Below are 12619 nucleotides of genomic sequence, written 5' to 3'. Positions count from 1 at the left end.
GTAACACTTAAATTTGATGTTGATGTACTTGTAAATATAACCAGCGCGCCCATAGAAATGTCACTCGGAAATATAATTTTGTCCGGATTCTTCAAAACAACATTCGGTAACGTTTCAAAACGAATCAAAATTACTTTTACTTGTTTGAATAAAATCAAATGTCGTTTATTATGTAACAGATATAATACGTTTTCAGTAATTAATGAACATTATTGAAATAGGAAATAAAATTAATTAACAATCTCACGAGGGGCTAAAGTTATTAGAAGAAAGTTAAATAAACATTACGGTAAAGTTTATTTAACTTTAAATATTAAGTTATTTTAATAAAATAAATAAAACTGTAGTTCTTTATTTTAGAATTTAAAACAAATTGATATTTTTCTTAATTTCTTAGATATCTCTACATAGTATGAAACAAATTCGCCTCGCGCCGTCTTTACGCTTAGGTCTTTTAAACTACGCAACCTATTTGGAATAGTTTTCATCAATAAACAGAGTGATTTAAGAAGAAGGTTTATATGTATAAATACCTGCTTATTATAGTAGAGAAAAGTCTAGAACTTTTTTTTTTTAACCTGAATGTACCCATATTTTAGACCCTTATTGTACTCCCTTGAAGCCGGGACGGGTAGCTAGTGTTCAATACAAGGCAATATTTTCTAATGTCTCTAAGAACATAAAAATGTATAACTTTCCTAAATGTTAAACATCGCTATGGGCATATTCATATTTATGATTTTTATTTCCACATATAAAACAAAACTTCTACAAGATAACGTTAGAGAACGTCCCGTATCTCGGTGAAAATTGGTATATACGTCCGTTTTTCTCGAAGTTTTCCCATTTCCCTCAATAACATTTGAATAGGGAATGTTTTTGATGATTTTCGCGGTTCGTGAAGCGTGTTAACCCAAATAGAGGGCGGACATTGGCACATCTATAGCCGTGGTTATTGTTTTCCGTTCTAGTAAGAAAAGTTAATGCCCATAAATGTCCCAGTGCTGGGTTACCTCTACTGTGACTGAAAAGATCGGTGATGTAATGAATGGTTAATATTCCTTACAGTGACAATGTTTATGAGCGATGGTTAGATTTATTTGTTCGTCCTTATACCTATTTTATAAAAAATAATAATATATATACTTAATTTATTATGATAAACTAAATGTGTTGCACTGTTTTCTTGTATTTTTTTTTTAATTTGAAATGTAAATTATAAATTTTTAGTCAATATTAAAATAAAGCGTCGTGTCTATAAAGTAATTACTCTATGGTATCGCCGAGTGACCGTTGCCGCGGCACTTTGCGCAACTCGGTGCAGCCGTCCCCCTTCCCCCCAAGCCAGTGCGCGTGCGCGTGTGCTGCATTCCGGAACCGGGTCGCAGCCGAAATTCCTCCACCTCCAGTCTAACTTGACCTCCCCCCTACGCACAGAACAAACACGCACAATACGACCCAAAAGTTCAACCAACACTGGCGGTGTTACGTGCACGCATGCAAATATACAGTTAGGTCGTAACGGAGTGCTGGGAATCAAATCGATACCGTATCGACTCGGCTCGTGCTTTCTGATGTTTTAGGCCAAATGGTTCAAAATTATAGAGCCAGGTTAGATTTACGACGTTTAGATAACGTATTTTGTGCAGCGCTAGGAGTCCGCTTGAATGTCTTTAACTTACAAATAACGTAGCTTACAAATAAATTAGAAGTATCAGTCAGTACAAAACTACTTTTGATATTATGTACTCTAATAATGTTTCTTTTTTCATGTATATGTCTTTATTAACAATTTTGGAATGAAAATAGAATTTAATTAATGAATCGATAACATCTTATGATCACAGAGAAATAGTCACTTTTTAAATTTGGAGTATTTCTTTTTAAGCGTAGCTGCAACGAAATGTTTTAAATTTTTTACACAAAACCTCATACAACGCTTTGATACAATTAATTTCCGCTTATTTACTTTTCATGTCCTTATTAGATGATCTATCTAAATGTGCTTGGGGAACATAATTTTCCAATATTTTTAAAATTTGTTTTTAAAAACTTAAAAATATATTAAAAATACCACATAGTATTTTTTGATTCAAATGTTAAAGGTTTCAATTTAATATGCCGTTTTTATTTACATTTCCTTATGCAATTATTTTATTTATTTCGTAAATTTTATTGATAAATATAAATAAATATTTAAAAAAAAAAACAAATTCAAACCTTCTAATATTTGAAGTACTAACATGATAGTAACATTTATATTTTCACTAGTATAACATATAGTCACAAAAAATATAGTACGTATAAAATTTTCTCCCCCTGTATTTAAGTCGTGTTTCAGGGCGGACACTTATATTTTAGTCATTAGTCGTCCGTCTCTAAATAAGGCGTATATCAAACTACCCTTAATACAATAAAAAATCGATAAAGTTATTTCCGCTTGGCTATATTGCGTTTAATAAATAATTTTCCCGACAATGTGAGAACCATCACTTGTACATGCATTAAATATGTATCGATGTCAAACCTAGTTTATCGACAGAATCGTTTGTTTGCTACGAATTATGAAGTTTAAAGGTCGTTTTATACATAGGCTGTGTACATTGTACATACGTAATTAATATATATGTACGTATATATAGAAAATTTGTCATATTTTATAGATGTTAAATAATTTTTTAACAAATTTCAACGACAAAGGTAGTTTATTAAAGTTATTAATAAGGTGTTGTGTTTGGGCCGAGATGGCCCAGTGGTTAGAACACGTGCATCTTAACCGATGATTTCGGGTTCAAACCCAGGGAGGCACCACTGAATTTGTGTTTAAAATTGTGTAATGTAATAATTTAAAAAATAACATAATCTCGTGCTCGGCGCTGAAGGAAAACATCGTGAGGAAACCTGCATGTGTCTATATTCTGCCACATGTGTATTCCACCAACCCGCATTGGAGCAGCGTGGTGGAATATGTTCCAAACCTTCTCCTCAAAGGGAGAGTAGGTCTTAGCCCAGCAGTGGGAAATTTACAGGCTGCTAATGTAAATGAATATATATCTTATATCTTTTATATCTTGAACTGATGATATCGGCTCCAATCTGATTTCATACGAATTTTAAGATAACGTTTACAATAAACTATAAGACTACTAGGTAGATAGTATAGTCTAACCAGGTTTTCTAGGTAATTGTTGTTGTATTTTAAAGATTTAAAAAAATGATATGTATTTATTATAGATAAAGATTCTTTGATTTATTTTTGTGACGAAGATTGCCTGTAAGAGATTGTTTAAAGCGCTATAATTTCTAAAAAAATAATTTCGATAAGTTTGTTTTATAATATGTAATATGTTTATTTTTATCTTGTGTGCCATGAATTCGTTTTTAATGTTAACATGTTAATAATTTGTTATTACCTTTACAGGGCAGGTATCCGAGGCGGCCCGGGCATGGACTCCCAACAGCAGCAGTACTGCCTTAAGTGGAACAGTTTCGGCTCCAATTTGGCCACGTCGTTCGCGAACCTCTGGAACTCGGAGAGTCTTGCTGACGTCACGCTGTATTGCGAGGGTAAGTTTGCTTTAATTAGTAATTTTATAAACATGTGGGGTGTTTTTTGACACATGACTTTTTGATAGAGGCGCTAAAAACAAAATTCCTCTGTTGGGTTTTATGACACTCACGGGTGAGATGTGCGAAGAGAAATGAAGCTAGTCTGTTCGTCAGAAACCACATAGCTTATAGAAGTTTTACCAAAATACTGTTTTTTTAAAAACACGGATACAGATTTAGGGTTATAGGTAAAATGGAACTTTAATATTATAGTAGGCTGGAAACTGAACCTGCGACTCTACCGGCGCGAAATTTATAAAACCCAAACTTCCAACCCCGTTTCACCCCCTTAGGGGTGGAGTTTCGTAAAATCCGGATTATACTTAGCGGATGTCTACACCCTATAGGGAACCTAGTTTCTGAGATTTCGTGATTAATCAGTGAGTGGTATTTCGCTTTAAATTAATGATTTAAGATCTACAGTGGTATGTATTTTAATGTGTTAATATATTCGGATGGACAAACTGACTAAGTCCTTTTTAATAATAATAGCTATTCGTTTTTATCGTGCCGGCGAAATAAGAATTTCATTTACTTTCCGATCACAAGGGTCCAATTTGAATAATACTGCTAACCATTCGAATACGCGTAAACATATTTCATCAAAATCTGTCCAACCGTTTAGGAGTTCAGTTATAAATACACGTCCAGAAGTACACGTATGTATAACAGATATTTAAAAACAATTGGCCTCCCGAAAAATCCTTAATCGTATTAATGTGAAGGGGTAGTACCTACTTTATAAGGAATCGTTACTAATTAGTGTGATTGAAGCCATGTATACCTCAGAACGAGAACGTAATACGGCTGGGCGGACGTTAAAAGATATGCGAGTTTAAGTTTTTTTATTTATATCATTAAATTACAACATATCCGATAACTGTAGTCTGAATCTTTAAAGTCATTTTTAAATAAAAAATATTTATATATAATTACTAGATGAACCTGCTGCTTTATCTGCGTGAAATTTATAAAATTTTACCCTTAGCACACCAACGGTCGCCCCCCATTTTACCCCCTCGAGTGATGAGTTAAAAAAGTAACTTATGACCTTTCCCGGGACTCAAACAGTTTTCTTACTTAATATCATCTAAATCGGTTCATTGGTTTAAGTGTGTAGAACTAACATATTAACTAATATTTTTTTCATTAAATAATTCGTTTTTTTTTTTTTTATTGTGTATTCGTGTTCCGTACATACTTGATTAATAACCGTCTGTTCGCAATTAAGGGATTATGTGTGTAATTTAAAATAACCATTAATTAATCTATAATAACTTTAACTTCGTTTGTTGTTAAATTAACAATAATTTGATTAATTGTATTCGAGTACACCTAGTTTTTTTAAAACAATACTTTGACAAACTGGAAATGCGTATGCTTCTATTGACATCTATAAAAATAAATCTTATATATTAATAGCGTAAGCTGATTTATCCCAGTGATTATGGGAAGATGGCTGCACATAAAAAATCGGTTATAATCTCATTTTGAAGAGCTCCAGCCGTAGATGTGCAAAAAAATAAAGAGGATTCTTGATTGCAGTTTATTAAATTGTTATAAGAAATTTGTAAAAATCTGTTGCATAAAGGAGAAGTTTCGCGTGCGACCCACGAGTGTATCTTGGTTCGTGGTCGTTTCGTATGCTTCTAAAAATTGCATCTGATTGTGTTGAATGTTTGTAAATTGTGTTGTTTTTGACACGTGCCTGATGGTTTCTCGCAAAGTGCCATTAACATACAGTAGCCAGTCATACTAGATAATTAAATACCTATAAAAAGAATTAAAGTAATGACAACGCATATATAATAATATCTCAAGTCCATATAGGGTTTTTATCGGAGTAGTTTATCTACCTGAGCGACAGCTTTATTAAACCGAAGAAATTGATTGTATATACCTACAGCAGCTGTCTCGAGAAATATTGATAGCGTGATTCAGACTTGAAATTTATCACATAAATACTATACACATTTTATTTCTTGTTATAAAACGTGTAGCGGTTGCATAGTTGCTTACTAAATGCCCTGTCTTCTTCTTCCGAATGTCAAATTACTGATGACAGAAAAGGACAAATCTGTAATCTGTAGCTATTCCATTTTCAAATAGAATAAGAAAAAAAATGTGTAAAATGAAAAATTTTACTAATGTAAATAAATATAAAAGTGTATATGAGTTGGTCTGCGCCTGACCTCTTTACAGCCTCGTCGGATTTTCAGTCTCATCGGATTATTTCAGATTGTGATACCGTACGCACCTGTGCGCTTTAACACGCGCTTTGATGATGGTTAGGTTAGAGAAGGGCCGTGAGAAGTAACTATTTCTTAAACCGACAATGTGGCGCCAACTGTCTCTTGCACATTGCCACTCACCGTTCATAAATAAACCAACCCAATAATTAATACCCCAGACGTACACAAAGCCATGCCACCGGAATAAACGTCATTAATATTATATTCATAACATTTTAAAAGAACGTAATACATTCTTGACTTTTAATGTATCTATTTTATAGCGTGTTATTGAAGAGATAAATAACGATAATAATTTTAATAGAACAAAATGTAGTCACGACGAATAATTCTTATCGATGATCATAAAAAATAGCATTGAAATCGGCGCTTTGACAATAGATAATAAAGGAACGACTTAGTTTTGTCTTTTTAAATTAAAAAAAATGTAACGATTTGCACGTTAAAGACTTTATTCGACTGAATTTCTTTAGCTATTTTTATTTTTGGGCTTAGAAAATGTTTTAACTGTAATTAAATGCATTTGACAGAAGTGACGTCTTCCAATCTGACTTTAAAAAAGAAGAATGTTGTTGCCGCTTTTGCTTTCGTATAAGCCGATCCTAATTATTTTTTCAAATATCTTTATTGCTTCGGAATTTAAAAAAAGAAATTTCTTTCATAGTGGTCTGTTTGAACCGTGTCTAAAGGGTGCTGTCTGTGACGTTGAGTAAATGTTTATGTCAATCTCATAATTAAAGTACCTTTGATTGTACATGCAGGCAAAATTTATAAATGGTTTTTAATTTTTTCTTAGAAGTTTTGTGCAAAAAGTGATATACTGAACGTTACAGGAATACAGAAGCATTTAAATTTGATAGTGAACAAATTTTTACTACGAAAATTTAAAAAGTTGTACATATAGAAAATAAGCGATCAAATTGTCTATCTATTCTATCTATCTTAAAAAAATATCCTTTATGGTTATTATTTGAACATAAAGCCATCATAACTTAAAATGAAAATATGTACTGACGGCGCTAATATGAAGTTTTGATATATAATTTTTAATTTAAAGCGATTCCGCACGACGCGTTTTACAGCAATTTTATGCGCGTAATCACTCTGAACGCACCCAAATAATGAGTCATAAAAATTAATGACTTAATGAAAACAACTTTGAAAACATATAATGTTTCATAATAATAAATAAAATCACTATTTTAATGGGTAAATCTTAACACAATATATGTATTTTAAATATACATATATTGGACTAACATTGGTAATACATATATATAATATAAACTAATATATACAACTACTTGTTACTTGAGACAACCTTGTCCGAAGATCCCTATATTAAAATGTTAATACGATCGGTATTTAATTCTCGATGAGGTAACAAATAGACAGACTTTTGCATTATATGTTACTGTGTCAAACATTGCGGAAAAATTACTGTATTTTTTCATGCGTCTCATCAAAAAATCAAGCATTTATTTTAGTCTTGTCCAATTCGTTTTAATTTAGACATTCAAAACAATATTAGCTCTGTATGAATGACTTGCATTCATACCTATATATCATGGAATGTTCGCAAGAATGTTGCAGCTTTTTGTTCGTTGAATCGTAATTCAAATTGTAAACAGTTTTAAATTATTTATTTTACAAGGAAAATAAAAATAATAATTAATAAATGTGTTATTTAATATTGCGATATTATTTTTAATGTATTATCATATAAATAAATCTAATATAGGCTCTTACAAATAATGTTAAAATGTTATATTTTTGTAAATATCATATCCAGAAGCTGGTAGGAAACTCGTGTATATTTTATTTACACGAACAATTCAATACAATTACAGAAACAAAAGAGAAAACATTATTTGCAACTAACGTACATTAAGAGATTTTGCATAACTATGATTATGTTATTGTGTAAATAAATTAATTTTTCATTGAAATCTTAATTTTTTTCATATCTTATTTCAATGCGTTTTTTAAGAGCGTTGTACGTGAAGAAGTATTATTGGGGAGCATTGTCGAGGCCAACATCAAATAAATACGGCAAACAAATGTTCCATCGTAATGAGTGCTAATTCTTGAATTTTCGAATACACTAACTTGCCGTGATGAAGGTTTCCACTTTGATTGTATATTTAAGTTACTTCGTATGCGTGTGTTAAACAATTTATATGTAAAAAAGGTATTACAGTAAAATTAATACCAGTACTATAAAGACGCAAGTTTGCGCGTTAACTGCTAAAAAAACACCATTTGTCGTATCTCCGATTCGAGAACATTCCGTTAGCCCCCACAGCTAGTATCGGAATACTTGGCGTCGATGTTTCGAGCCTCGTTCAGTTCCCCGGTCAATTGGAAGGCAAAGCCAAATTGGCATCAAAAAAGCTCGGTGTGCTCAGCAAGGCAAGACAGTATTTCACGTCGGCCCATCGTCTAAGACTATACAAGGCGCAAATTCGGCCTCACATGGAATACTGCTCTCACCTCTGGGCGGGTGCTCCCCAGTACCAGCTCCTTCCATTTGACCGTATCCAACGTAGAGCGGCTCGAATTATCGACGATCAAGCCCTTTCCGATCTGCTTGATCCTTTGGCTTTGCGTAGAGATGTTGGATCGCTCTGCATCTTCTACAGAATTTATCACGGGGAATGTTCCGAGGAATTGTTCGGATTAATCCCGGCTGCTGAATTTCACCTTCGGACATCTCGTCAAAATTCCAAATATCACCCACCCGCACCGCCTAGATGTCCGAAAATCCACAACAGCGCGATTTTTAAGACATTTTCTGCCTCGCACAACCACTCTATGGAACCAGCTTTCGCCGACGGTTTTTCCGAACCGATACGACTTGGGAACCTTCAAGAAAAGAGCGTACTCTTTCCTGAAAGGCCGGCAACGTACCTGCAAGCCCCCCGGTGTTGCAGATGTCCATGGGCGTTGGTAGTCACTTTCCATCAGGTGAGCCTCTAAAAAAAGCCAAAAAAAAAAAAATACGTATACATAATGCATAATTCTGAAATATTTTGTGGTATTTTTAATTTCGTCGTATCATAATTGGCGATATATTTTTTGTGGCGTTGAGTTTTGTGGCGTTGAATTTTTTAAGCGGATGTATTTACGTAGATATTTAATATATTTCTTTATCTTTGCTTTACATATTATTATGATAAACTTGACCTTATACGAAGTACGAAATAAAACTACTGAATTATAGATAATTGCGGTAGCCTTGATACTTTCAAGTACCAAAAAGCCGTAAGTTTACTATCTACGATTGTGTATCGTTCTAAATTTTTTTTATTACATTGTAAAAAAACCTTAAATATGTGTTTAACGCCGAGTCTTATGTAACTTAATAACTTCGTCTACTCATTCCTAAGAGGCCGGCAACGCACCTGTAAGACCCCAGGTATTGCAAATGTGCATAGGCGGTGGTCTCCTTCAGATGAGACTTCTGCTCGTATCCACGTATTGACGTTTACAAAATATCGATCTAAATCTAACTAATTATATTATTGTTATTTGTATCAATTCAATTAATCCTTAGAATCTTCAAGCCTTATTTCTGTGTTCCGGATTTTAGTGTGGAGCCAATGTATTAACAGGCGCAAGGAAAATGACATCTGAATTTCTAAGGTTCGGTGGTGCACTGATGCAAGGAAAGGTTAAAAGTTCTTGCGCTAATATCTATGGTCGCTGGTCAATAATTACCATAAAAAAAATTGATAAGTTCAAGAGTTCGAGGGAAAATTAAAGACTAACTTAATACACTTCGTCTGCAGCCTTGCTATGAAAACATGTCACCTCCGTGTTGTGACTATCTATATTCGCGATGATATCGGGTTTTTCTAAATTTAAATATTATCTATTTATTTAATTTTAATTGGCATTAGGTCACTTTTTGTGTACGTCTTCTTGTTCACTTGTCTCTAAGTTTTACCGTGCAGACTACGACCGCAACATACGATTCATTAACAATATACAATTATACATACTACGTAATTTTTCAACTTACCCTACATGTTTAACGATCACCGGTGACGACTATAACCTCTTTGAAGCATTTACTACGAACAAATGATTTAAAAAAAAAACAATATATATATTATATGATATTTAAAAAATGTTGTTAATAATATCCGTACTCCTTTTAGAACTTGTTTCGTAACAAATTGTAATAAATTATCGTCATTTATCACTATAAGGCATTAACATCGGCGGCATGCATGGTTGTCCGCGAAATCTTGCGAAATTGATAAAAAGGTCGTTGACATCATCCGATAAGTTTTTTTTATCCTTACGTTTTGCATAAAATGTTATAAGCTTGCACGCATTTAGTTAAATTTTAAAATAATTTATTTTATTATATTTTTAAAACGATAGTATTTTATTTATGAGGAATACATTTTTCGTCTTTGGAGGGGAGAATTTTACATCGACTTAGATTCTGAACACGTATAAGATATATGTATATGTTTCAATTTACATGTGTTTCGCTTATTTATATATCTTTATTAATATGTGACTGCTATGTCAATACGTAGTATGAGAGAGCCAATGTAATAACAATCAGAATTGGAACAAGGATTTTATTTATTTTCTGACCGCAGCGCCTCCTGTCCAATGTAAAGCCATACAATACACAAAAAAAACAATATATATATATATATTCAGATAGAATAGTAGGTAGGTAGAGTAAACTGCACAACGGTCGCGTTTTTACCGATGTGTCACAGGTTCAATATTGGTTTACTGTCGTTCTTAATAAATGCATTACGCTTAACTTGAAGTTTTAATTCACTAAATTTAAATTTATATTTTTTTAACGAAAGTCTTTGTTTTTTTTATAACCTATAAAATTCATTTTAAGCTGTTCATTATTTGGTTTAAATATCACCCTGCAATATAATTTCTAACAGACAAGTAGATCAGTATAAATAATATTTTTTAAGCGAAATGTTTTAAAGAAATCTCGAAATATTTTTGTTTTTCAAATCTCATATTATATAACCAACGAAAATCATTTCATTACTTTATGAATCATTTATTATTACGTGTTTTCGTTTATTTTTCTTAGTATAATGAAATGTTTATCTGTTATGTGTATAATAATAAATCGATTAAATATTCAGTGTAATTGGCATGGGTATCCGAGCTACGATTATATTTATTAACATCGAACAACGTTAATGTTTATTTTTGTCATATAAAACGAATCATTTTGTCATATATATTTGTTAAAAAAATTTGTAGTTAGCCTTGAGCGACATACAAAATTGCCGTTGCCGATAAAATGCATATTATTTTAATATAGAGTGTATTGAACTGCGTCGTCTACACGTGCCGGCTATTTTTTAGGAATTCGCCTTAAGGTTATCTTATCGGCTGTGCGGAAATTTAAAAAAAAAAAAAAACAAATGACGGATGCATTTTGATATCTCTGCAAAAACAATCAACTATCAGTCGCCTCATCGTGTCAGAATTAAGTACGATTATTATTTATTATTAGATTTTTCGATTATTATTATTATTTTTCAAGGTTTTGTAGTGAAACGTTTTTAGCGACGATTCGATAATAATTAGGATAGGTGAATGAGAATTGCTGATAGTAAAATTTTAAGGATGCGTGACGTTTAGACATATTTTATTTCTTGAGAGAGACGACAGATATGACGTCAATTGAGAAAGGGATAGTACTTACTTGTATCACGTGTACGGTACAGCACGCACAATATTTTATTCGTGATTTAATTCTCCTGACATTTGAATTTACTTTGAAATATTAGTGCTCCAGATTAATAATTAATTACAGTCGGGCTGTATGGATTTGTTTACCTACGTATTTATTCAGTATCGCGCCACCTATAATGAAGCTTATTTTTATGAGTTCTTTAAGATGTGCCAACGTCGTAACTAATCATGGCATGTAGTCGCATAATGTTTTGAGCGTAAAAATAAAATATGAATACATTTGATTGTGGAAAATTGACACAAAACCATCCTTGTTTCCTTTGACTCTATGTGGTCTCGTTGGTCTTAACTTTTACGTCAAGACGTGTAAAATAATGTATTAATGTATTTTCATCTATAAATACGGGTAATTATGACGTTTCGAAATTGTAAACCTAAAAAAATAATAATTAGCCTCAATATACCTCGGTGGTTTCGCGTTACTAGGTAAATTTACATTTACCAATGTTCCTCCTTCACTAGGTACCGAAGTTTATAGTGGTAAATTCATGCCTTCATCCGTCTTATTTAAAAAATATGTACCATATATCTAACATCATCTGTTGGGAATATTGTATAAGGATCTTCGACTTCTTATTAAAAGCAAAACAGTTCGTTAGCAGTCAGAGATTTCATTATTTACGAATACATTTTAATTGAACAATAATATATTTAACGTTCTATAAGTGCGATTGCAATTTTTTTAAGTCGATACCCTATATATATCGCAGCGAACCAAACGTCAGCGCGATTCAGAACAATAATTTTCTATACAAATTTTTAGTATATTTTTACGCGTTTATAAAGTCAACGCTACGGCGTAAATTAAAGAGGTTAAGATAGTCGAGTTGTAAAACGGAACCGACGACATCTTTTACTAAAGTAGTAATAACTAGCCGATGAGAACGAATTTTATTTCCCAATTAACTTAATATTAAAATACTTAATAATAACTAAAAGTGTATTTGATTTGACCGCCTTGTTTGTGATGCTAATTAAATTATCTCATAGCTTTAGCG

The 12619-nt window shown here is 32.3% G+C and overlaps 1 protein-coding gene across 1 annotated transcript in view; it reads left to right on the top strand.

Moving 5' to 3' along the window:
* Chinmo (Chronologically inappropriate morphogenesis) overlaps positions 1-12619 on the top strand; it is a 54100-nt gene that overhangs the window by 18696 nt on the left and 22785 nt on the right. Inside the window, exon 2 of the mRNA XM_026633525.2 lies at positions 3422-3567. Within this exon, the coding sequence (XP_026489310.1) occupies positions 3422-3567 (146 nt within the window). The remainder of the gene's footprint in view (positions 1-3421; positions 3568-12619) is intronic.

The sequence above is a fragment of the Vanessa tameamea genome, chromosome 4, assembly GCF_037043105.1.
Source record: "Vanessa tameamea isolate UH-Manoa-2023 chromosome 4, ilVanTame1 primary haplotype, whole genome shotgun sequence".
Lineage (NCBI taxonomy): Eukaryota > Metazoa > Arthropoda > Insecta > Lepidoptera > Nymphalidae > Vanessa > Vanessa tameamea.
This window is presented reverse-complemented; position numbering and strand designations above follow the sequence as displayed.